The following is a 24,400-nucleotide window of genomic DNA, read 5'->3' as shown; positions in this document are numbered from 1 at the left end:
GCGGGTGGATGCCTGCAGGAGGCTGTGATCCCATGGGAGACCCGGTGGAGGGAGAGAGCCCTTGCTCCCAGGCTGGAGCAGCCTGTCCTTGGAGGACTGCAACCCATGGAAGTGACCCACACCACAGCAGCTTTGGGAGGATTGTCTGCCTATGGAGGAGACATTTGCAGCAGCTGTGGTGGGAGTGGACCCACGCCGGAGAAGTTCACGGAGAACTGTGCCCCGTGGGAGGGAGCCCATGGCCTCACAGGAGGACTCCTTTCCTGGGGCAGCAGATGAAAATCTCGGTGATGAAAATCTCGGTGATGAATTGACCAAACCCCCACGCCCTGTCTCCCTGGACTGTCGGCGGGAACGAGGGAGGGGCTGAGGGGAAAAAGTTATTTTAAGGGTTTATTTTACGTCTCGTTATCCTCCTCTGATTCTGCTAGTAATAAATTTCACTTTGCAACCTTAAATTGAGCCTGTGTTCCCCTTGAAGTGTTTCTCTCTGTCCTTATCTCACTCATGAAACTGGTGTTAATTTTTTTTCCCTCTCCGCTGCCCAGCTGTGGCCGGGGAGGGTGAAAGAGCGACTCCCGTGGGTGCCTGGCGATGGGCCGGTGTCAAACCACGCACAGGGAAACCGATGGGTCACCCTTGACGGGTCATGCCCGTCACCAGGACACCGGGGGCAGGACAAACACTGGCAGTTCTCATGATGAACCCAAACCACACCGGGCACCTCTGCGCCCGGCGTTTAAAGTGTACAACCTCATCCCGAGCGAACTGGTCCCGGACAGTTTATAAGGACTGTAACACAGGAAATTAACCTGCAGCCCTTAGTGCCACCTGCAGTTTGGGCTCTGAGGTTTTAATCCCGGTGCCCGCGGGCGGGACAGGAACGGCGCGCCGCGGACTGGGGGTCATGCGTGGCCCTGTCACCGCGCTCCCGACAGGAGCACGGACTAACAGAGCCCAAAGAAAGGCCCGGCGAGACGGGCGCTGGCCGAAGCTCCGGCCCTTTGAGGGGTCCGCTCCAGTGGGACGAGGCTCTCTCTGGTCGCCGCGACGGTGACGGAGGGGATGGAAGGAGCCCCGTGCGGCCCCGGCCGTGCTGCGCGGGCGCTGTGGGCGTGAGGGGGCCGCGCACCATTGCCGGGCTCTGCTCCGCCGGGCCGGCCCCGCTCCCGCCCTCCCGCCAATGACGGCCGAGGCCGTCACCGCGCTGCGTCACGGCGCGGCCGCCAAGATGGCGAAGGTGTCGGAGATGTACGACGTGACTTGGGAAGGTAACGCCGCGCAGCCGGCGGTCCCCGCCCGGGGCAGGGGCTGTGCCCGGCCCGACCGGCCCCCGGCCGTGGGGAGAGGACGGCGCTCCCGGAGCGCGGCGGGCTCGGGCCGGCGCCGGGCGGTCGTACCCAGGCCTGGGGAGCAGCAGCGAGGGGCGGCGGTTCTGGCGGCCGCCCGGCTCCTCGGGCTGTGGGCAAAAGCGGCGAGCTATGCTCGGCCCTTCGGTGCCCGCAGGTCCCGGACGGTGCCGCGCACCTGGCCTGGAGTGTCCCGCGCTGCCCCGTGCGCGGCGGGCCAGCCTCCCCTCGCCTCCGCTCCGCGGGGACCGGCCCCGCGTCTCCCGGGCGCGGTGGGGCCGCTGCGTCGCCGCTTGCCGGCCTTCTCCCCGTCGGTACAGCGCTTGCCAGCAAAAACGGTCTCTTGGCAGGGTCAGCAGTTCGCGTCATAGTTCATCTTTTGGTGAACTAAAAATTTCCTGATACTCTCGTAAAGCTCGTTCATAAGCATTTATGGGGCAACTTCCAGAAGGTCTGAAGTGACACAAGTTTTTGAGAATCCCACTCTCTGGGTGTTTACAGCTTTCATGTCTGTTCGATCAAAATGGTGATTTATTTTTCATATAGCAGTACTGTCTGAGCTTTATTTGACATTCTCAGTGGTTATTTTTCCATAACCGGTATTAACATGTGAGCTCAAGACAACACTCAAGCCCTATCAAGAATCCTCAGTCTCCTATCAAGAATAAATGAATGGTTTATAGTAACAGTTTTGGCCATAAAGGGGGAACCTTTTGCTATGTACTATGCACTGCAAACATTATAGCGTAGAGAAGATAATGCAAAGAGAAGTTGTGTGATCTTGGGTTTTCGTTTATGTACTGCCAATCTGTGAAGAAATAATTGAATAGTAGAATAATTCCCCAATCATGAATTAATGCTTAATTTGATTTTGTAGCTAACAGGATGAACATTGGGAAAACCTTGATTAACCATTCTTTTATGTCTCTTGAATGAACGTATAGTACTTGTGAAGCTCAGCTTGGGTGGAGATCACATAGATCATTACTGGTATTACTGTTAGATTTTCACAGAAGTTGCCCTAAACCACCTTGTGTTGAAAAATTTTCCAGTTTTTATTATTCTTGAGCAGATGTTGTTACAAAATGCAGGGACTTAGTTGTTTGGGGGTTTTTTGTGGGGGTTTTTTGTGTTTGTTTTTTCCAGTGGTTCTTGGGTATTGATGACAGAAAAGAGCAATGAGGTTTTTCATAGGGTGGGTAACACACCTGTGGACATTTCTCTGTACATTTAGCCCTAGATTGTTTTGGCCCAGAGTATTGCAGAGTGTATGCTTATACTCTAACATGGAGGCCAGGTGTAGGGTATTCAAGCGTGCTGCTGGCCTTGGCTAATTCATACTGAGCTGAGCTTCCTACTCTTAGAAATAACCTTCACATTTTGTTTCCAAGAATTCTGATTGACAGTTGTGGCATTGTGCTAGGTGTAGAGTTTTGTATATGGGTGGGGTTGAATGAGAAATTTCAGCAGACCAGCTTATGAGTTTTATCATATCAACTTCTCAGTCTCTTTAAGTATTCATCCAGATGAAAGGCTGGTGTGTGTTGGTACAGGGGACTGTCTCCACTTTGGAAGCATGCATTTGAAAAATTCAGTTGTTTTTTTTTTTTCTCTACTGCAAGATATGAAAAGTAAAGTGAAGAAGGAGGCCTGCAACAGACCATGCAAGGACTCTTCTTAAAAAAGATAGCTTTTCTCTTTTCTCTGTGTGAGCTTAAACAGATCCTGGTGCAAGGTAGCTTTTCATAGGTGAGGTGATCCAGCAGTGTTGTGACCTAGTTCCTAGCAAAGAATTGAACACAGTTCTAGGAATTCTATGTAGCTCATTTTCAATCTCTTTAAAATGCCTAATTTATGTGAAACTAGGTGTATGGGTCATAGGTCCTTTATATACCCAGGCTTTTCTAAACAAGACATTTTATACTTATATATTGCTTAAAGATGAATCTGCGATTCAAGGTTAGGAAAGAAAAACATGTAACAAATGAAATAGTTTGTACCTTGCTTTGCTTTTCACTCAGGTTTTTTGAGACAGAGGTAGGAGTTAAATTTTTTTAGGTGCCTGCATGGCACAGGTGGTTAGGAAAGATAACTGAAAATAACTGTGTTTTCCTGTGTGGGAGCTGTGGTTTTTATTTTTTATTTTTTATTTTGTTGCTGTATCTCAAGCTTTTAAAGTGTGTTTGGAAATCTGTGTAGCAGGAAAACATCTTCTTTAACTTTATGGTCTTGATCAATGGACTTAGATGATCCAGTACCACAGAGTGCTGTGGTATTGCAAGAGAAGCTTATATGTTGTTGTGTAACATATATTTTACAGTAAAGCTGACTTACTTGAGAGAAAGATGGTATGTTGCTCCTTTCTTTTTTTAATACTGGTTTTAACTATTCTAGAGAAAATGGCATATTTCCTGCTTCCTTCATAAATAAAAGAATTAGAAACTATGTGGAGTGGCAGGAAACCAAAAACTGGGTGTAGCCATGGAGTGTGATGTAGTAGGTTTGCACATCACTTGGTACCTGGTGATGTGTAGCCTCTTACTAGGACTTTCTTAAGCTATGTAGAACTTTGTAGAATAAATATTTACCATATTTTCAGTGATACATTAAAGATTAATTTGTCCCATGAATGGAAATATTTAAAAAAGCAAACACCTGTGTAACTTCATTTTAGCAGCAGGTTTTGGAGCACACAAGTGTAAAATTAGCACAATCTGCAAACAGGCAGCAGTTCAAGAACTATTAAAATAACAATCGACTTTCACAGAAAATGCATCTGACATATTGTCAGAATTGGACAGAATGAGCCAGATTTTCTTTTCTTAACCTTGCACAGCAGCATAATGGTGTTAAACACATCACACGCTGCTAAAGGGAAGCAGTGCCTTTCAGCTGTCACTTCTGAGCTTTTTGGGGATCTTTGAGTGCTGTCGCAGCAATTCTTGTTTCAGTCAATAACTCTCTTAAGTGGTTATCAAAATGAAAAAGAGAAAGGAATGGCATATTCTTTAAACTAGCTTTCTTTTGATATAAATTGAAAAAGTGAAGAAGTATTTTTTTTAGATTTTTATTAGCTCTGAATGCCCCTTGCCTATGTTCTCTGTAGCATTAAATTAGTACTCGTGTTTTCTGTATTAAAAATTGCATTCCTTCAATAGTGGCACTTTAAAAGTTTTCATTACCATGTTAATTTGAGGCTTTTTTCAAGGAACTCTTCGTCATTTTTGAAAATATCATAAAATGCTTTATAAGATGAAGTTTACCAGTGTGTGTATTTCTTGCAAATATGTGTACCTGGGAACACGTTATATGCAAAAAGAGAAAATTCCAAATGAATTTAAAAACTGAGCACTTCTATTTTTAATGTTAGGTGGCAAACTTTCTTTCTGTGACTTGGAAAATGAATTCATACTGAGTTTGTATGGCAAGTCTCTAGGAAATAGGGAACAGCCTAGCATTTCATCTCTGTAATAATCTATGTGCAATTAACTATTTCTGATGTGGTTTTGTTGTGTTCTGTGCTGTCTTTGCTTTCTTTTAGCTATTCCTAATTTTCAGTTGTAATCAAAAGATCAGATCAGTTTACTCTGGGTTTTATATATGGATTTTTGGGATTACAGCAGGCAAAGGTGAGATGCTGTTTTTGTTTTTTTTTTAATTGAAGCCCTTTTGAAAGCAGAGTTGCCAGGATTAGAGGCAGCATCTGCAGCACCCAGCGTGATGCCTGTGCCTCTGCCTGCACCTGCCAGATGAGAGTGCACAGAGGTGGGCTGTGGGTGAAGATTTGGTGTGTGTAACAGAGATGTCAATATAGAAATGAGCTCTAGAAATATAATGGCTCTGGGCTCCCTGAGTGACTGCTGTGGTAGCAGCAATGTACCAAGGTGACATTCTGGAGTTGGCAGTTTCTGTCTGCCCCAAAGTGATGATTTCCTTCATTTCATCAGGTGCTTTTAGATATCAAGGACTTGAAAACTATGATCCCATTCATCAGTGAAAGTGTAGGTACTTATAGGAGGATTATTTCATATCTGGTTGCTCAGGCCATATGAGCTGACACCTTACTGGACACAAAAGTGAAACACAGGTTATGTCCCTTGGCTTGCGTGGTTTTGGGCAAAAGACAACATTGTCCCGAGTGCATCCCTTCCCTAGACCTTGTAACATTTTGATTTACATGTGCCATGGGTGCCAATTTAGAAGACCCCAAATCTAAAACAAATCTATCAATTGCTCAGCACCAGCCTATTGGTGAGAGGAGAAGTTGTAATTAAAACATGGACGTTTCTTTACCTTACTTGGTTTTTTCTTCTAAAATCTGTAATTGTGTCTCCCGAGCCTTGTATTATGTTTCCGAGACTCAAGTTATTATTGTCTGGCTCTTTTGATAGATTTCTTAGTAAAAAATTCATTGTTTGACAACATTGTAAAAAGACTTGTATAATTTTACTGCACTTCTTAGCGTTTTCTTTCTTCTACCTTTTACATAAAATTCAGTATTTTTAAAATCAATAAATGTTTCATTCATCAGCTGATGTTCTATTCTTTGTCCTAGAAGTTTTTTTTCCATTGCTGTAAATGTTGGACTTGTGTGATGAATGGTAGGTGTACCTTCTGTTAATACATAATTCTGACACTATTCCATTTGGAATCACACTGGAATGAAGGCATTGATAATTTCCAAGTAAATGAGTGGGTGGAAATCAGACAGCTTATTTATTTTTAGGCGTTTAGCTTGTCAGCTTTTTTGAATGTTTGTGTTCACTCACATTCTTGCCGTCTAACGTTGAATTTCCAGGGACCATCATATGTCTAGAACCATTCAACTTTGCCCATGCATATGAAATGTAACCCTGTGGTGGTTTTGGTTGAATTTCAAAACACAAAATGTAGCACAATAACAGTCTTATGAACGATCTGAGATCACTTCAGGTAGATGGAACAACTTTTAGTGCTTAATTTTTAACTGTCATTTACATTAACTCTGTGTTTTGAAGTGCAAGAAAAACTGACAGTGTTTAGATCTATTGCTGTATTTGCTTTTCCAGATGTTGTAAAGTTTTAGAAAAATACTAGCAACAGTTATCCTGGTACCCTCTTATTAGTAAAACCACTATCTAGTAATGAAAACTATTTTCCTTAAGTTTTCTCAAAATTTCTTCTTGTGTATAGAACAGCTATACTTATATAAATGTATGTGCATATAAAATCACATTCTTAGCAATTTCCTGGTCTAGAGGATAAATAAAGCTCAGGCAAGGTAGTGTTCTCTACCTGACTTAATGAATCTGTCTGCTCTCTTGGAGATCTTAAATGTACTCTTGGAACAAAAATCTTAATAATAAAATAAACTGTCATTTCTACCTTGCCTAGGTAAGGCAGTGATATTTTTCATTACTTTGGACACTTCCCTGGTGTAGAAAGCCTTCACATCCATGTGTACTTTTATTGAAGCTCCTTTCTCTAGGAATGTGTAGATTCCTTTCAGAGGGAAAGTTCTAATGTTTTTTCTAGAATTTCAAGTGAAAATTTATCCACCTGTAGCAGAAATGCAATTTTAGTGTTGTCTGTAGATGTGTGAAACTAATCAGAAGTCTCTTGTAGCCTATCTTACCTAAAAACGGATAAACTTTATTATTTATTGGATAACTGGGTATACATTTTTTTTTACTTCATGTGTTACTGTCCCTTCTGAGAGACTGCTAACTTAGAATTTGAATTGATAATGTTAGAGCATGAGCACAGTTTGGGTAATAAGGTTTCAGAGATCTGTTCTCTAGTAATTTTTTAATTTTAGTAGAAGTCACTTTCATAGCTCTGTTGCTCTTTAATCCCATTCTTCAGATGTGTGTCTTATCGATCATATGCACATTCAAATGCCATTACTATCTGAAAATCTCAAGTTATTTTTGCCCCTTTGCCCACAGATATGCGTGATAAAATGAGGAAATGGAGGGAAGAAAACTACCGAAACAGTGAACAGATAGTGGATGTTGGAGAAGAGTTAATTAATGAATATGCATCTAAACTTGGAGATGACAGTAAGTAAACAATTACTATTTTAAAAGTTTCCTTGTCTGATTTGATTTTCTTTTTTCAGTCTGTATTTTAGTTAAAGCCTTTATATTGTCTTCCAGTATGTGCTGATGTTGATGAAGTATATATTGCTTTCTTAGTCTAATAGGCTTCCAGAATTCCAAGAGCTTATTTCTTTCCCAAATGTGGGCTGCAGTGAAAACAGCCCTAAAAATTACATGATAGAACTGTTAGCTTGCTATATTAGTATTTAGGCTGCAATGTGAAAACTTAATTTGAAACTATTACTAAGATACTATTCGTGTGATTTTCTGTTCTTCAACACTGTGACAGAAATTGAAGCAAGTCCTCACAGGGATCTGTCTAGAACATGGCAGTTATGATGTTGAAAAATAGAGAATTAGAGCTTTTTTGCTTTTCAAGATGTCAGAAAGTACTTTGGCACTAAAAGCGCTAAATTGCTTAAATAAGTTGTTGATTAATTCCAGCAGTTTCTTAATTTGTTCGTGTTTCAGCCATGATTTGTGGGAGTAGAAGAGGAAAAATGTACAGACAGAATTAATTAATCCTGTTTACATGATAGGTGCTTCCTATTACCTTAAACAAACCCCAAACCAATTATCTGCATTTATTGTCTCTTTGTGTCCAGTTTGGATAATTTATGAGCAGGTGATGATTGCTGCCCTGGACTGCAGTCGAGATGATTTGGCATTGGTAAGTTTTCAAGCTGACTTTTCTTTCACACTGTATGTATTCATCCTGGGTGTCTCTTCCAGATAGTTTTCTGGAAGTTACAGCATACTCTGAACTCCATAGCTTGTACTGGTAGAAAGAATATCTATCAAGAAATGCACAGCTATGAAGAAACTGCCACCCCCTACCTCCTCTGAAGCATAACTTTTGTTTAGACAGATCACATCTCTTCCAATAGCCATGAAAATATTTACAGCTATTCTGGTATGGGCTAAAGGTCAAGAATAATATTGAAGTTGCCATATTGTACAGAGAGTGTTTGTTTATTGAAAACCTCTCAAATTATATTGGTTTTCTGAATGTTTTGAGGTAAAATGACCCATCTTACATATATTATATGTCATGTTGGCTACCCTGAAAGAAAGTCACATATTGGAGCAGGTCTTCAAGATTAATAAGGAGCTGCGCTGCATAGTGTGTAAGGAAAGGCTGGGAGATCCCAGCCTTATTAAATTTTAGGAAAGCCAAGAAGGGATTTCTGAATACTGATGGGAAGGAAGGTATAAAGAAGGTGGGCACATATTTTCATAGGTGTGCAACAAAAGACAGGTGTGAGATATAAGCTGTAACAAAGGCAATTCCACTTACATATTATGAAAAATTTAGTGAATTCTTTATGACAAATGGCACATTGAAGCTGTGGAATCTCCTTTGGAAATGCTTAAAAATAGATTAGGATATGGCTCTGCACTCCCTTGGAAACTGGCTCTGTTTTGAGTGGGGATTGGGAGCAGGTGGCCTCCAAAAGTCCATTGCAATCCAAGTTGTTTGGTAGTTGTTGGTAAAAATATTGATAATGGATATTTGAGTTAATTTGTATGCAAATTTATTTGAATGATATAAATAAGAATTGAGATAGAATTAACTTATTTTGTTTGAACTATAACCTGTTTGTTAAATTAAAAACAAAAAAAGCCATTGAAACAAACAAAACAACCCAGTCAGCTTAGCTGATCCTTGAAAGGCAAAATCAGGAAGAGGCAAAAGTTTGTGTTACAGGAAAATGTTAATAATCTTTTCACTGCTCTTTCACAAAACAGTCAGAAGAAAACAGAGACTTACCTTGAGCCCTAAAAGCCATCAAGCTTAAACTTATTCTAAGTAAAAAGCCATTTTCAGTGCTCCAGGTCTTTCACTGCAACTACTCCTCCAGTGCCTTGTTCTCCATCAGATGACAAAATACCTCTTAAAATCTTTGAGGTTTGTGTGATGTCATTTGGGTAAAACTTAATTCAAGGGGGGTGAAGATAGGCAGAACTAGACAGGGTTATCTGACCATATATATATATATTAAAATGGAATATGCTGGAAAATGTAGTAAAAGACTTTGAACTTGTGAACCCACTGAACTTCCCTCTCTTTTGTCCCTCAAAAGAAAATACTGTTGTAGTATAGCTGTTTGTTCAAACAAAAACAAATAGACTTACTGTTTAAATAAATACATTTCTGTGTCCTGATTTATATGTAAAACAGATTTGGTCTTTATTTTCAGGGTCTTTTAAAGAAGACTTTCACAAAATTGTTGACGGAGGCAGTGTTGAAAAATCGGTTGTGAAACGTTCTTTGTTTTTACTAACCCTTGCAGGGAGTTTAAATTTCAGTGTCTGCCCTTTAAGGAATATTGCTTGAGATGAGAGAATGCAACATTTTGTATGCAGTTTGGAAATGAGATTAAAAGCATAGGTGGAAACTTAGAGGATTTTTTTTTAAGTTTATTGAATTACAATAAATAAGTAGTTAATTCGAACAAGTTAACATCATCTGTGGCATTTTACTAGAGCTGTAGCTCCAAAGTAGACAAACAGCTTTGGCTCTTCTGTTTTTTTAGCAGTGAGAGTTTGACAGCTGGGGGGGATAGGTATTGTCTACTCCAAATGAGAAGCTGAGGTAGTTTTCAGAGTAATTTCTCTGACTTTTGTCTTTGTTCTTCTTTCCTTAATTATTACTTTGTCCTTTCTGTCCTCCACCAAAAACCCATGTGTAATGCATGCTGCTGCTGTGGCCAGCAAGTTGGTTCACACAGGTGGTTTAGTGCAATCACCTATTGTTGGCAGCACTTGCATTACCAGTGTTTTACCTGCTGAAGTCCAGGTTTGTATTTCTCTGCCTTTGTCTGATGTTTAAAAAGTCAGAAAGCAAATGAAGTGCAAGTTGAAATTTCACATGCAAATTGTGTTTGCCATTGTAACTGAGAGAATTCTGAGAGAATATCACAAGTAGATTACTAACATGGTGCAAAACCAGTCCTCAATAAAATAAATTATTATGGTCATTACAAGTCCCAGTTTAAAAAGAGGACATTCAGTGCTGCTGAGTCCAGAACGTTTTGAAGATATAGCTGGTGTAGTTTATTCATGTGCTTTTGGTTTTATCCGTGTTACAGTGAGTTGTTCATGACTTTCCTACAACTTTTCCTGTCATTTTATTGTGTCTCATAGTTTAATCTACAGTTTATTTTGGCCCCTGGACTGCTGCATTCAGTTGAGTAATGGTTGTGTAGTGAGATCTAACGTGAACAATTCTCATCTTGCATTACTTCTGCACTTGAGCACTACTTTCATATTATCAGTGAGGATTTTTTAGATGTAAAAGTCCCTCTACAGATTGTGGACCTTAGGATGGTAAATGTTATATTTTTTTTTTATTTGTACTTTTTTTTGAGAAAAATAGTACATGTGTTTATAAAAATCACTATCCTCCAGGGTTCACTGATCACTAGACCACAAGATGGATTTATTGTATGCAAAAGTTCTTTTTAAAGTCTACAGGGTTGTCAGGGTTTTAAAAGCTGGAGTTTTATGTAAATTTTTCTGTCTCCTAAGAATGGTGAGAGATTAGTTCTGTCACCATGTAACATGCTGCTAAGTACACATAGATGACTACACATTATGACTAGAGCAACAGCAGTTCACCTAGACATCACTCAAAGTGCCAGTAAGCAATTTCTGTGCTAAACCCGAGCCTTTCTATGTGAAATTGCATTGTAAGAATCTTGGTCCTTTGCAAATTAAGTTGATTGTGATGAAAGTAGTCTGTTCTTGCTTGAGGCTAAGCATCATAACTTTTGTCACTTGTTGCTTTTCTCTCTCCTATTTGTTAGCATCTGGGAGAGATGAGAATATTCCTCTTGTATGTGTTTTAGCAACCTGTTTATCTACAAAAACAAAGAGGGATCGTACTGATTGCTACTGATTTGTACTTTGTCCTTTGACCAGTGGATTTGATGAGATGGAGCAGATTATGTAGATAGGCCTCTGCTAGAACCTTATGTCTGAAAAACAAGTTTCTAAGTTGTGTTGCATAAATAAATGCCTGGAAGAGGATTCAGTATGAAGCTTTTAACGTGATGAACACTTCTGGTCTGTTTTGAAAGCCTGTGGACTGTCCTGCCTCCCACTGTCATGAGTCAGCTAGGAACTTCACAATGCTATTTAGCCACATCCATGATATGGTTATGAGTTAGCTTGCTGTGGGGAAGTTGTGACTCAGTCCCTCTACCAAATGTCCTCTGCTAATCCAGAAAAATCTGCCTGGGATGAATTCTTTTTATCCAGGCCAGGTGTCTCATTGATTTCAGGAGTTAAAAATTATGCCTTGTCTGCCAGCAGTCTGTACCCAAGCCAGTGGCAAACATTTTCTTTGGATTTCAAAGTTTTATTTTAAAAATAAACACAGAGCATTGTATTAGTATAGTTTGTTCTATTGTGAAATATCCATTTATTAAAGAAGTATCACTTAAGCTCTCACTGTCTTTGTTTTTGTTACTGTCTTGTGTTACTGTGGGGCAACTAAATAGAATTCAAGTTTTAATAGTGTCAGAGCTGTTTTAGTAGGTGAGTGTAATTTTCTGGGCAAATAACTATTTCAAAGGGGGCCTGAGCATCTAATGCCCTGTATGGAAAATACTTCTTAAAATCAGTCATCTAACATACAGAATTTCAGTTTTCAGCCTTCTGTTTGTCAATGCATTTTATTGCTTGTTTCAAAAATTGGTATCTACTTTTACTCAGAACTGGCATGGCAGGTAGTTGAATTATGAGCGAAGGCCTTTTTTTCTGTTTTTTTTTTCTTCTTCTAGCTTCTGTGAAGATAATTATATTCACAATAGTATTTCTGGTTCTTTGTGTAGTTTTGTCTTCAGGAACTGAGGCGGCAGTTTCCTGGAAGCCACAGAGTTAAACGATTAACTGGAATGAGATTTGAAGCCATGGAAAGGTAAAACCTGAATTTTAAAAAATGTACTTTCTCTCTGAACAAAATGTTAAAAAAATGTTAAAAAAAACCATTCAGCCATTGCAGAATGGGAAAATAATGCTGGGCAGTTTCTTTATAGGAAATAACAGTGTCCATAATCATATCAAGATTTTTATTGCATTTTTGCAGGTACTGTGCAGCATTTTATTTTTGCAGTCTTCCCATCAGAGATCATAGATTAGAAGGATCTCTTACTTCACAGCATAAACCATTATACAGTAGAACACTGGACAGTTTTTTTGCGAATTCTGTGAGGCCTAGATTTCATCTCAGAGAGCTAGAGCAGCATATGAAAATCAGGCCCACTGTTTTTTTGCTTCAGCTGTTTCTTCTCTACTCCTGATTACTGCAGGGTGTAGCTCTTTACCCTTGTTTCCTAAATGTGGGTAAATGAACTTAAAAAGTCTTAAATCTATAGAGTTTTTTACAGAAACAAATCAAACAACAAACAGAGTAGAATGGCTGAACATAACAGACTGACCTTTTTGAAATATCATTTAGAAGGGTTATAACATACTAAGTTCGACAGAAATTACTAAAATAATGAACAGATCAAAACTTTGCAGCTTTCCAAATGAATGACTCAGGACTTGAGGATTAACTTTATTGTACACATTTCTCCTTGGATACATCTTTGTTGTCAACATTCTGTTCCATAGCACTTGTCTTGGGTGCTAAGAATGACTTCCAGTGCATTTGAATGATAAGAAATCTGTTCCATGCCACGTTTTGCACAGAGTTGGTGAGTTTGGAGCCTTTGGGCCATCTTGATAAAATGGAATTAGAAGCACTGCCTAAATGCTTTTTTTAAAGATATTTACTTAGCATATGTTCTTCATCCATTACATTCTTGCAAAATTAGCTTTGAAAATGGTATTTGATATGAAACACTGATAAATGTCCATTGCTTGGATCAACGAGAGTGAATAAATGGACTCCATTCACAGGAGCTGTCTCAGGGAAGCCAGATGCTCTGTTTCACACTCACTTTATATAAGGTGCATATTTTTGAAGAATTTCCATTAAACTTAGCTCTCTTGTCTTCATTTTATATAGGGTAGGAAGACAGAGAATTACAGCAGTTTTTCCCCCTTCCTGATACCTATTCAGAAGTACAATGGATCATAATTCTGTTCAGGCTTATGTGTCTGCATTAAAGGTGTTACTGCATGGGACCTGATCTTTGTGGGAGATAAGTGCTGCACAAACATCATGTGTGGTTTCACCAGTGAAGCACTATTGAGATCAGAGTATCAAGGAACACAGAAAGTAACAAAACCCGAAGTTTCATGTCCATGGGTTTTCTTTAGAAGTCAGAGCAGAAAGAGGTTTCGGCTTGGGGTTGTTTTGAACAGGAACCCATTTGCAGGTGCTCTAAGCCTTGCCCCAGAGGAGTGTGTCTGTCTGCCCCGACTAAAAAAGAACGATTTAGGCTGCAGGCATCATGTTTCACTTCAATTGAAGTGAATTTACTAAGTTCTAAGTGACTTCTAGGATCTAGGGAGGATCCTGCTTTTCCCGACAGGAAAAGGAAACAGCAAAGACCATCCCCATAGACTGAGACATCCTGTAGACACTTGCTAATAAAAAGAATAACATTCTGGAACTTCACCATGTAAAGCTGGGATTATGGCCATCAGATTCAGTCTTCTAAATGCATTTGACAAAACAACATCTAACAGAGAACGCAAATACAGCATTTTACAGCACGTCTGCTCAAGTCTGTAGCAGTTGCCTTCTGCTTGTTTCTGCTTTTGTGCTTCCTTTCACAGTAGTTCCTATACCTTAGGGTAGCTGGAGTGGACAGCTGAGCTCTGGTAGCGTCAGCAGTGCTTAGGGAACAGGGCAAGTATGAGTAAGTGAGTGTCTAAGGTGATGTCTAAGAAATGTATCAGAAGTCAGTCAGTAGTATCTCTGACAAACTGCTTGTCAAACTACACATGAAGACACAATGTATGCCCTAGTTCTGTGGCAATAGCACAACAGCTATGTAGTGAAATGTGGTTTGAATTGAATTATTTCATTTATTGGGACTGTGTACACAGCTGACTGAACACACAGAGCTGTTTCCCAGAAGGTTTGAAGGTTTGACGTGCTCATAGCACCGAAGTAACCTGTTTCAAGCACACTTCAGATAGCAGAATTAATTTGCTTCAGATAGCAAATAATAAAAGTGGGAAATGGTGGAAAATATTTTCTCTTAAGATTTATGTTATAATCTGTGGTAGACTCCTATAGGAATTTTTCCAGTTTCCTGTATGCAGCTACTTATACTTTTTAAAGTCACAACAGAAGGAACTTTACATGAAGTTTTAAGTTACAACAATGAAGTGGAATGTCATTATTTTGGATGGCTTTTCAAGTTTTGGAGTTTCTGTTTCTTGGGAGATGTGAAAGGAGGAGTAGGGATGTGATGGTTGAACCTATTCAGTAGACATCAAGAGAACAGGCAGGAGAGTGAGATGCTGGGTGTAAAATATCCCAAGTTGCTGCTGAAACAGTATTTCATGAAGCAATTTCCATGTGTTTTTCTTAATTGGTGACAAAAAATACTGCTGTTCATACTAAGCACTCTCAAAATAATTTTCTATAAATATAGTTTGCTTAGTATATGTGTATTATACTTCAGTACAAAAAATGCAGGAGGGTTATTAGCTATTGCAGGGAGAGTCAAAACGCCAGAAGTTCTGTATTAGCATAAGTAAATGTGAATGATTTCTTTGTACAGGTATGATGATGCTATCCAGTTATATGACAGAATTTTACAGGAAGATTCAACTAATACAGTAAGTTTAAAAGATAATTCTAAACTGCACTGATGTGTTGTTTGAAATTGTGACTATATTTTCTGTTTCAGCGTGGGAAAATGTATCTGTATTGCTGTATTTGTTTCCTTTAGTTTGCTGTTAAAATAACCAATGTTACCATTTCATGATGGGAAGATGTGACCTAATACCTTCTTAAACACTGATTTTAGGAGACAGATTATAACTGGTGATCTTTCCAGAAGTCTTAGTGGTGTTTAGAGCTGGGCCTTTCAACTCTTTCATTTCCCAGAATATAGAGTATTTAAAAGACTAATATATAGTCTGTCACGTCTTCTATGCTTCTGTGCATAATCTTACTTAGGGATTAACTATTAATACACTCAGGTAGTGCTTGAATAGCAGGTATTTTGATTCATGTCTGGGACATTTTACTAGCTCTTGAATCAAAATGCATAAAGCATGCCAATTGTGTAAAACAAAATGTGAGACAGACTGTACTGTTCTTCTAAGCATTTTTTGAATACTGTTTGTAAAAGCCACTGTGAGCTTTTCGCTGCCAAAATAGAAGTCTAGAGAAACTCGTAGCAATATATTTTCATTGATGTTTTTTCTCTCAAGGATAAAACTTGAAATATGAAGAAACTATGGAGTTTCAGATTTTTTATAACATAGATATTTATTGGAAAATAAAAAAAAATATTATTAATCATTGAGGGTGTGTTACTTGGTTTTGAGGAGCTGTCTGTTGGGTAAACTTCTGGGTAAATGTAATACTTGGGCTATTTCAGATGTTTTGGCAATCTCATGTTAATCTTCCTAGGTGTTGGTTGAACCTCTACCTTTCCTTGGTCAGCTTATTTTATGTGGTCTGCTATTCAGGAGGGGAAAATCCACAGAAACATTTTAAGCACTTGGACAACAGTGATAGGTTGAAGTCTGTCTTTTAGCAGTGCTAGAACTCACAGATTTTATGCAAGGGTAAAAGGAACTATTTCAGTTCTTCACTGTTCTTTTTCACTCTCCCTGAAATGGTAGAGCTTAATAAGTTTTGAGCACAAGATGCATAGGTGTCCATTGTAAATGGTGGATTTTATCGCTGCATGGCCCAGAGAATTTGACACGAAATCTTTGGAGTCATGTTGGACTAATATGGAACCCATTTGCAGTGAAATCACAGAATGGGTCACCTTGGTACATGTTTTATGATCTTTTGCTGACACTAGTGGAAAATGGAGCATCATATTACAGTGACTTTTATGGACCACAGATCTTTGAAGTATACATTTTTGGCAGTTTTACTTTTTGTTCATCTCAACATAGCTAACGTCATCTGAGGGCTTTGTTGGATGGCATTACAAAACAAAATTATATTTAAATAAGTAAAATGCATGATTGTTCCTTTATTTGAATTTTCTCCATAACCAAATCATAAAGATCCATAAACTTGTAATATTTAGAAGCAGATGTTGTAAATACTAGAACAGTTGTGTGGTTGAAGTTCTTAATTCTAATAATAGAATTGGAGAATGTTAAATGCAAAGGAAAGTTCCTTGCTATATAACTAGAATTGGTTGGGAGACGCTTGCATGTCAAGAGTGAAAGTTAAGTAAAAAGTTTTCATAAGTTGTCATGTGTAGATTTCTTTGTGTCATTTACCTGTTAATTATTTCCATGCACACATGTGGCTGCTGTAGGAAAATAAATATTTCAAGATTTTAGAAAAGCAACTGTTGCTGAGTTTGTCTTGGCATTCACCTAACTTTATAGAAATTTCTTCTGGTCTGCTGACACATGGAGTTGCTTATATGCATTAAATGTTTTGGCAAGTGCTTTAAATGAAACATAGACATTTGTTCACACAAATCATGTAAAAATCATACCTTGCATTGACTGATCAAAAGGTAGCATGGAAAAAGATTTTTCCAAAAAATTACTTCTTTTAGACACATAGCAGAATTTTCCATTATAAAAAGTAAAGTTTGAACTCAAATTATGTAATGGACATTTACACTTTCATGTGAAGTTTTGTTGCTGAAATTACATTAACAGTAATTACTTAATTTCTTAGGATAGAATTCAAAATAGTCTTTATTTTTTAAAATCGGATCATCTCTAAGTTTTCTCTCACCCTGCACTTACTTTCTGAAAAAGATGACTCATTTGACAGTGGAACAGTGTTGATGTCACCTCAGAGATTTTGTTTCATTTTTCAAAGCATGTAGATGTTGAGTCATAGTCCTTTTTCTAAAGACTTTAATGAATGTGACTCTTGTGAAATGCATAGCTTGCATACATTTCAATAGGGTGAGAATTAGAATCTTTTCCATTCTCGTCTGTTTTGGTTGAAATGATGGCATGTTAGAGGTCAAGCTGACAGATTCCTCTTATTAAGGCTGCATATTATTTTCTATCATAGGGCTCTTTTATTAATTAAAATTTCATGTAGTGTCCAATTGAAAATGTTTATAGTGATGCAGAACATTGAGTGATTTGTTTGTAGATCTTCAGATAAAATGCTTATTCTATTTCTCAGAACAAAATAAAAGAGAGTTATTGGTTTTTTTAGTAATGTTGGTAGAAAGGGGTTTTTTGTTTGTTTTTGCTCTTTATGTATTTAATTGAGAAATCCTTATCTTGTTCTGCTTTGGAGGAAAACATTTTAGTTAGACAGCTAAATATTTTTAATCAGTTGGGCTCTTTTTGAGGTAGTCTGTTCAGCAGAGCAGAGAAGCTTGTTGATGAGAAAGGAAATTGATTTCATGTATTCAAGACTTAGATTGGTGTCTAACCTGCTCCTGTCATCCTAGTGCACCTGCAGTTTCTCTTGATTATTCAGCTCAACCATCAAGAAGATTGCAGAGCACTTGGTCAACACCGGGGAAAATGAGATAAGGCACAAAGTTCTGCCTTAATTCTAATCCACAGAATCTGGAGTCTTTATTAGGATAATTCTTCAGCTGGTTTTCTTGCCACTTTTTCAACCAAGCTTTTCATGCAAGACGCTCTGTCTGCTTCCTTAGCATAGAACATAGTGGATAGTCTCATTACCATCATGGGTTTAGTAATATAATTGCATGAATGAGGAATTTAAAATTTTTGTAGTGAGGCAGTGTTCTCATCAACTCTATTGTTTATAGGAGGGGGCAGGAACAAGTGTATGCTTATGGTCATATGCAGTTACCCTTTCTCTTATTATTTTGAGATTCTTTTTGTAGATGAGCTGGACATATTTCAGAAGAGGCAGAGAGGCAGAGGAGGTGGTTGAATACCTCTGGAAATCCAGAATACTGGAAGGATTCAGAGCAGTATCTTAGTACTTAGTGTTATGTAAATAGAAAGCAGTTATATACCATGAATATCTGAGTGCACCTCTTTCTGTGACTGTGCATTACTGCCATCTAGACTGTATAGGTAACCTTTCTTTACCTCCTTGTCTCCACTAAATAAGATGAGAATAATGAGCACTGAATTTGAGCACTGGATACCTGTTTATCACCTGAACTGTGATATTCCTTAAAAGTGCTGCAGTAGCTGTGAATTAATTTTTAACAGGGACCTCCTGCAAAGATCTTGCAGCTTTGTACATTTATCTACATTTATCTCTTTGCTCTGAGTTGCACAAGGGAAAACTGCTCACCAAATGAAACATCTACTAATGTGCTGAATTTTCCAAGGTGACATGTGTTTCCTTAAATATATTGGCCACATTGCCAGGAAAGACAGAACTAGACCTGAACATAGGTGTGTACAGTGATGGTTTTAAATGGAGTTGAAAGATAGCTTGGCACTGACTAACACAGGATGGAGTTGGTGAGAGTTGTGAAGAATGGCTGCTGCTACTTCAGTTAGTTCTCACTGAGGGCTCATGGGGAAGTTGGGAATGCACTATGTGGTCCTAAAAAAATGGAGTTTTTGCTTTTGACAGAGCATCATTTACCATTGCAGGGTAAATCTTTTTTTGCCCCATGTTCAGTCATGATCGGTGAAGTGAGAGAGCAGAATGCATTCCACCATTTGTCCCATGTTTTGTATAGCACTTTTAAATGTTGATGGAGATTTTGTCTCTTGAAATTAAGTATTTGAGAACAGAAGAGCAGCTGTACTGCAGTTGTGGCAAAAGTCCATTTTACTTGTCCTGGGTCTGGCTTTGACTTGTTGCAGATACCAGAAGTGTGTAAGAGCAGGGCAATGACAGTATGCTGCGGTCTGTTCTGCCAGTTTCTATTCATCTTCATGTTGCAGTTTTCCTGTGCCAGAAGTGTTAACTCTGTTTTTAATAGCTTTTCATGAAAATTCTGCTTGGATGTATTTTTAAACTTGCTTAAATTTGCCATGCCTACATCTACAACATAATTGAGAAATTAAATGTAATTTTTTAATGGATTGTGTAAATCTCCCATTTGTGGTTTTTATTCCATTCCCACACCTTCAATCTAACAATTTTATTTAATGCCTCTGAATTTGCCTGTTACTGTCAGCAGTTGTTTTCACTTTATTAATACTCATGACTTTAGGGATTTTTTGCACTTTTCTTCCCTCTAAGCTAAGAAGTCCTAATGTGCAGCTGTTCTTGTTGCCATTCTGTGCCTCAAAACTCTGCTACTGTTCTCTGTGTCATTTCTGTGGTTTTTCCTATATTTGGGTGAGAAATGAGACGACTGAATGGCAGTCAGTATTAAAAATGCAGGAGCATTATGGACTTACAAATAACAAAGTGATGCCACGGATGTGTCTCTTCTGTATTCTTTTCTGATCACTCCAATATCACAGAATTTTCAGTTTGGGGTTTTGGGGCAGGGTTTTTTGATTTTTTTAAGATGGTTTCTGAACACTGAATTGATGTTTTATATAACTGTTTATTGAAAGTCCAGTATTTCCCTCCTAACCAGTCAAACTCAGGTTTTTTGTGTACATTAAATTAGTATTGTTTGACCCTATATGCAGCCATTTATGTAGATTAAATTTCACGGGTCGTTTTATTGTGCTGGTAAAAGTATTCATTATGATTAATTATTGTGAATGCTATTCTTTGCAGTTGTCTTTTGTTCTTTACACTTAAATAAGTCCTTATCAACATTTAACTTTACATCACTATTAATTCCCTTGTTAGATCTCTTATCAAGAGTGCTGAGCAGTAATTTTTAATACAGGTGATTCTGGGATTCTCAGTGCAGAGAACTCTTTTCTCTCTTTTATATCTTTTATATCTTTTTTTTATTTATCCATGTGAAGACCTTCCCTTGTTAGGCTGTGGTAACTCTAGTTTCCTTCAGAGCTTTCAGCTTTGAGGTGAGACATCTTGTTGAAATTATATTTTAAGTCAAAGATGACTTTTACATGGATCTTTATTCATCTATGCTTAAGGACTCCTTGAAGTACTCCACTAGATAAGGGAAGCCTTACTTTTCTCTGTGTGAACTGTTCTTACTTTTTGTTGGTATGTAACAATTTTCATGTTTGCCAATTCCAGGTTTTAGCTTTTCAGCCTGTACAGCTCCTACCAATTTGCTCTATGCTGGTGTTGGACTTTATAGGTTGTTTATTGGATACAAAAAGTTATGTTTTGCTTTGAGGGCAAAAGGGCAAAAGCTGCCCTAAAAGGGCAGCTTCAGCCCAGTAGCTCTGTGCCTGAAAAGGCTTGCAAGATTTAACTGTCTTGCATGACTAACTTTGAAAAAAGTCTGGATTCTGGTAGGAATAAATTTGTTATTGTGGTTGTTTTTGATTATGTGCTGGTTTTGATAATGTGCTTTTTTGACATCTTTGTAATTTTTCCCTGTATCTCAGTTGAAGCTGTTTACACATCTGTTTTGATTTGCATATTAAAATTTGAAGCAAAATGTTTCAGTGGATCAAATTCTTAGACCAAATACACATTTTTCTAAAATTATAAAAGAAAAGAAAAAATTCTTTTTAAGGTGAAAAGTAGCGTGTGTTAAATCATGTAGTAGTTATACAGATAAGAAATTCTTTCCTAGGGGTCTCAATCGCTGACAATTCTCCTACTAATACTTTCTTTAGAGCCATGAAATTTAGAACAATGATAGAGTCTCTCTTGGTATGTTTTACTAATGAAATGCAGAAGTTCATAAGTGTTCAAGTCCTCACTTCGAGTCTACTTAATGCTAATTAAAAAGAATCATGACAAATGGAGGATTAGTTCTTATGCCAGATTGGGGATTACTAGTCTTTAAAAGAAATACCTTAGAAAGGTTCACTCCTTAAATAAATTTGTACATACTGAAGCAGCTTACTCCATATGATATTGATTCTTTAAGTATTTCTTTAAGATGCATATATCTTTCCATAAAGAATTATGGATTTACAGAATTAGCCAATAACCATTCTAGTATATTGCTTTAAACTGGAAAATTGAGGGGGAAATCTGTGTCATAGTATCTGCGTGGTCAAATTCTGCAGATCTTGTTACAGCACTGGAGGTTTTGCCTTTTCCTTTTTACTTAGGGTGGAAGGAGAAAGAAGATTGAGTTAATTTAGTTGAGGCTTGTTCTAGGAGGTCTTACTGTTGTGATGTGAAAAACTGATATGGACCCCTTGAATGCTATTATTTAAATTTTTATCAACGTAATTGTTTGTGACTATTTTAGTAGGCTTCTTAGACTTCAAAATAATTTCAGGTCCCTGTATTTAAAAAATAATTTCTCAAGAATATTCTTGGTGGACTTGAAATTAATAATTGAACAAATTTGTACTCTCCATTTTGCAGTTTTTTAGTATTTCCAAGAAGTCCCCTAAAAATAAGTTTGTGTTTTGAGATGTGAGGCTTTTGGTAAAGAGGGCCTTTAACATAGTGGAATATGAAATTGCCTGGTTTTCTTTTATCAGCTGGTTGTAAGGCAGGTAATAAATAGGAAATACGGTATAAATGCTAGGTAAAGCTTCTGAAGAAATGGTGTGAGTCTGGCTTTACTTAACAAATAACTATTATTGTATGCTGAAGTGGTTATTACTGTTGGCAGTGGTTCTGTGCAGTAAAGCATTTTGTTTAATTTTTATGGGAATTAATAAAAATTGATGCTATGAGTGTAAATTGCCATTAGTTATGCAGTTGTCCTCAGGATTCTCAGGAAACTGTGTGAGCTCCAGCTCACAGAGCAGCACTTAAGCTGACTCACACAGTGAGCTCAGGAGCAATATAAATGAGAACAAGAATTAGAAGTTTACAGCACACAAACTATGGTCCATGTTTTGTTGGTAATGCAGGTCTTTTTGTATATATTTTTCTAAATGTACTGACTTCTGGAATTATTGAATTTTATTTTTATTTAAAAACTGATAGACTTCATGTTTGAAAGAAACTAGGAATAGGAGCTCAGACAAAAAAGTCGTTTGTGAATACCATTAAAAGCAACAGTAGTTTGTTTTCATGTCTTCATTTTTTCACCTGTCATATCAATCCTGTGAATCCCTGAAAACCTCTTTGCGTATCTCTTGGCTTTATGACTTTAGTCATGTAATGGAAAAAGTTGGAATCTGCATTAAAAAAACCTCTGCATCCTCACTGAATTCTTTCCAGTGCTTTTAAAAAGACTTTCAGAAATTCTGTGCTACTAGACAATATTTTGTTCTTCCTCAGGATGTTAGCACTGTTTTGAGTGGCTGAGCCTCTCTTTTGTAAACTTGGAGTTCTGTGTAAATAAACTTATCTCCCAGCATTTTGAGGGTGAAGAGAGTGCAGATTTCAAGCCCAGATGTTGCTATATTTTTGGTGATGACGAAGGTCGACAAAAAAGTTGTAAGAGTGTAATTTTGAATAAATTTCTTAGAATTTGGTGCAGCAGGGAGATTCTGTCAGGTGAATGTAACTCATTTAATTCCTAAGTGCTACCGCCAGAATATGTTAATTGTGTCTAATGCTTTTGTTCTTGTGATTTGATTGCATTAGCTTGCATGATTGCTATAGGTAAACATCAGATTGTATTTGTGACTAGAAATAGTTATAGCTTTTCATAAATTAATGTCTTGAGGCTCCTGTGATTTATGTTACTTGTGAGTGCAGTGGTTAAGAAATAAAGCAGCTATGGAAAAAAATCTGTTTCCAGACTCTCTTGGAGGACTGACTTGGATGCAGTTGAAGAAGTTGCATTAGAAACAGAGAGTGACTTATGTAGACTGTTCCTGTTTGCCATTGCAAATTAAGTTTTCATATGCATTGATTGATTTTATGTATTTAATAGATTATTTTAGTTCTCAAGGGTTTACTTTAATCAGGCCCTTGATTTCTTTAAATTTTGAAAATAACTGTGTTGTTAATCCAAGAGCTACATTTAAAAAGCTACATTTATAAAGTCAATAGTCTGTTACCTGCTAAAACCCTTCTGTCTTCCTAGGCTGTAATTACTTGATGCATTCCTTTGGCTGTGTACATTGTTATCCCCACTTTTCCTCTTTTCATGTTTCAGGCTCAGTGGGCTGTGTATAATGTCAGCTTTGGGTAGTGGGTTAACACTGCCCTGGTGTTCTCACCATAGAAGGGGGTGACCTGCTTTACAATTGCTTTGAGAACTCCATAAAATGTGACAGCAAACAATGGTTTGGTTGAGGTTTTTTTGGTTGTTATTTTGTGGTGTTATTTTGTTTTGCTTGTTATAGCAGCATGATAAACATGTGGGATTATTCTTTTTGAATTTAAAGAAAATAAGTTTAATTACGCTGTTATCTTTATTTTTAGAAAAGCAAAAATGAAATAGAGAGTGTGTTATTGTTACAGTAATAAATGTGTCAGCAGGTAAAATTTCCTGTTTTGGCTTTTAGCCAGATGTCTCCCAGTAAAAGTAGAATGATGTATGTAACTTCACAGGTTGCAGTTTGACAAAGGAGCAGTGGAAACCACACTTGTTGTGTTCTAATTTGGCCTCTGATTAGTCTTCTCTCTGTCTGTGTCTTACATTTAGTCAGAAGGGTGAGATATTTTTTTCCTCACTTGAGTTGTTTTCTCTGAATTTCCATTGAATACTTATTTGTGAGGGAGATAAAGGGAATGAATTAAAAGGAAATTAATTAAATGTCAAAAGGATTTTTAGCTTTTCTGTTTTGGTGCTTGAACTAATTTACCACTCTTGGAAGTAATTGATTTGCTCATAATGGATTAAAGGATAAAAAATTATTTAGGAGAGTAGTTATGTTTAAAATGCTGTAAATATACAAGAACTCATGTAGGGTATATGTGACTGTGAACTTAGGGTACATCATGAAGAAGGTTAGTTCAGAGCTATCTGA

General features: G+C 37.8%; 1 protein-coding gene across 1 annotated transcript in view; it reads left to right on the top strand.

The window, feature by feature from the left end:
- Positions 1-1,183: 1,183 nt before the first annotated feature.
- EMC2 (ER membrane protein complex subunit 2) overlaps positions 1,184-24,400 on the top strand; it is a 35,776-nt gene continuing 12,559 nt past the window's right edge. Inside the window, exons 1-5 of the mRNA XM_036405404.2 lie at positions 1,184-1,271; positions 7,277-7,390; positions 8,035-8,099; positions 12,268-12,353; positions 15,121-15,178. Of these exons, the coding sequence (XP_036261297.1) occupies positions 1,184-1,271; positions 7,277-7,390; positions 8,035-8,099; positions 12,268-12,353; positions 15,121-15,178 (411 nt within the window). The remainder of the gene's footprint in view (positions 1,272-7,276; positions 7,391-8,034; positions 8,100-12,267; positions 12,354-15,120; positions 15,179-24,400) is intronic.

This window comes from Molothrus ater, chromosome 1 (genome assembly GCF_012460135.2).
Source record: "Molothrus ater isolate BHLD 08-10-18 breed brown headed cowbird chromosome 1, BPBGC_Mater_1.1, whole genome shotgun sequence".
Lineage (NCBI taxonomy): Eukaryota > Metazoa > Chordata > Aves > Passeriformes > Icteridae > Molothrus > Molothrus ater.
Note: the sequence above shows the minus strand (reverse complement) of the source record. Positions and strands in the feature narration are given on the sequence as shown.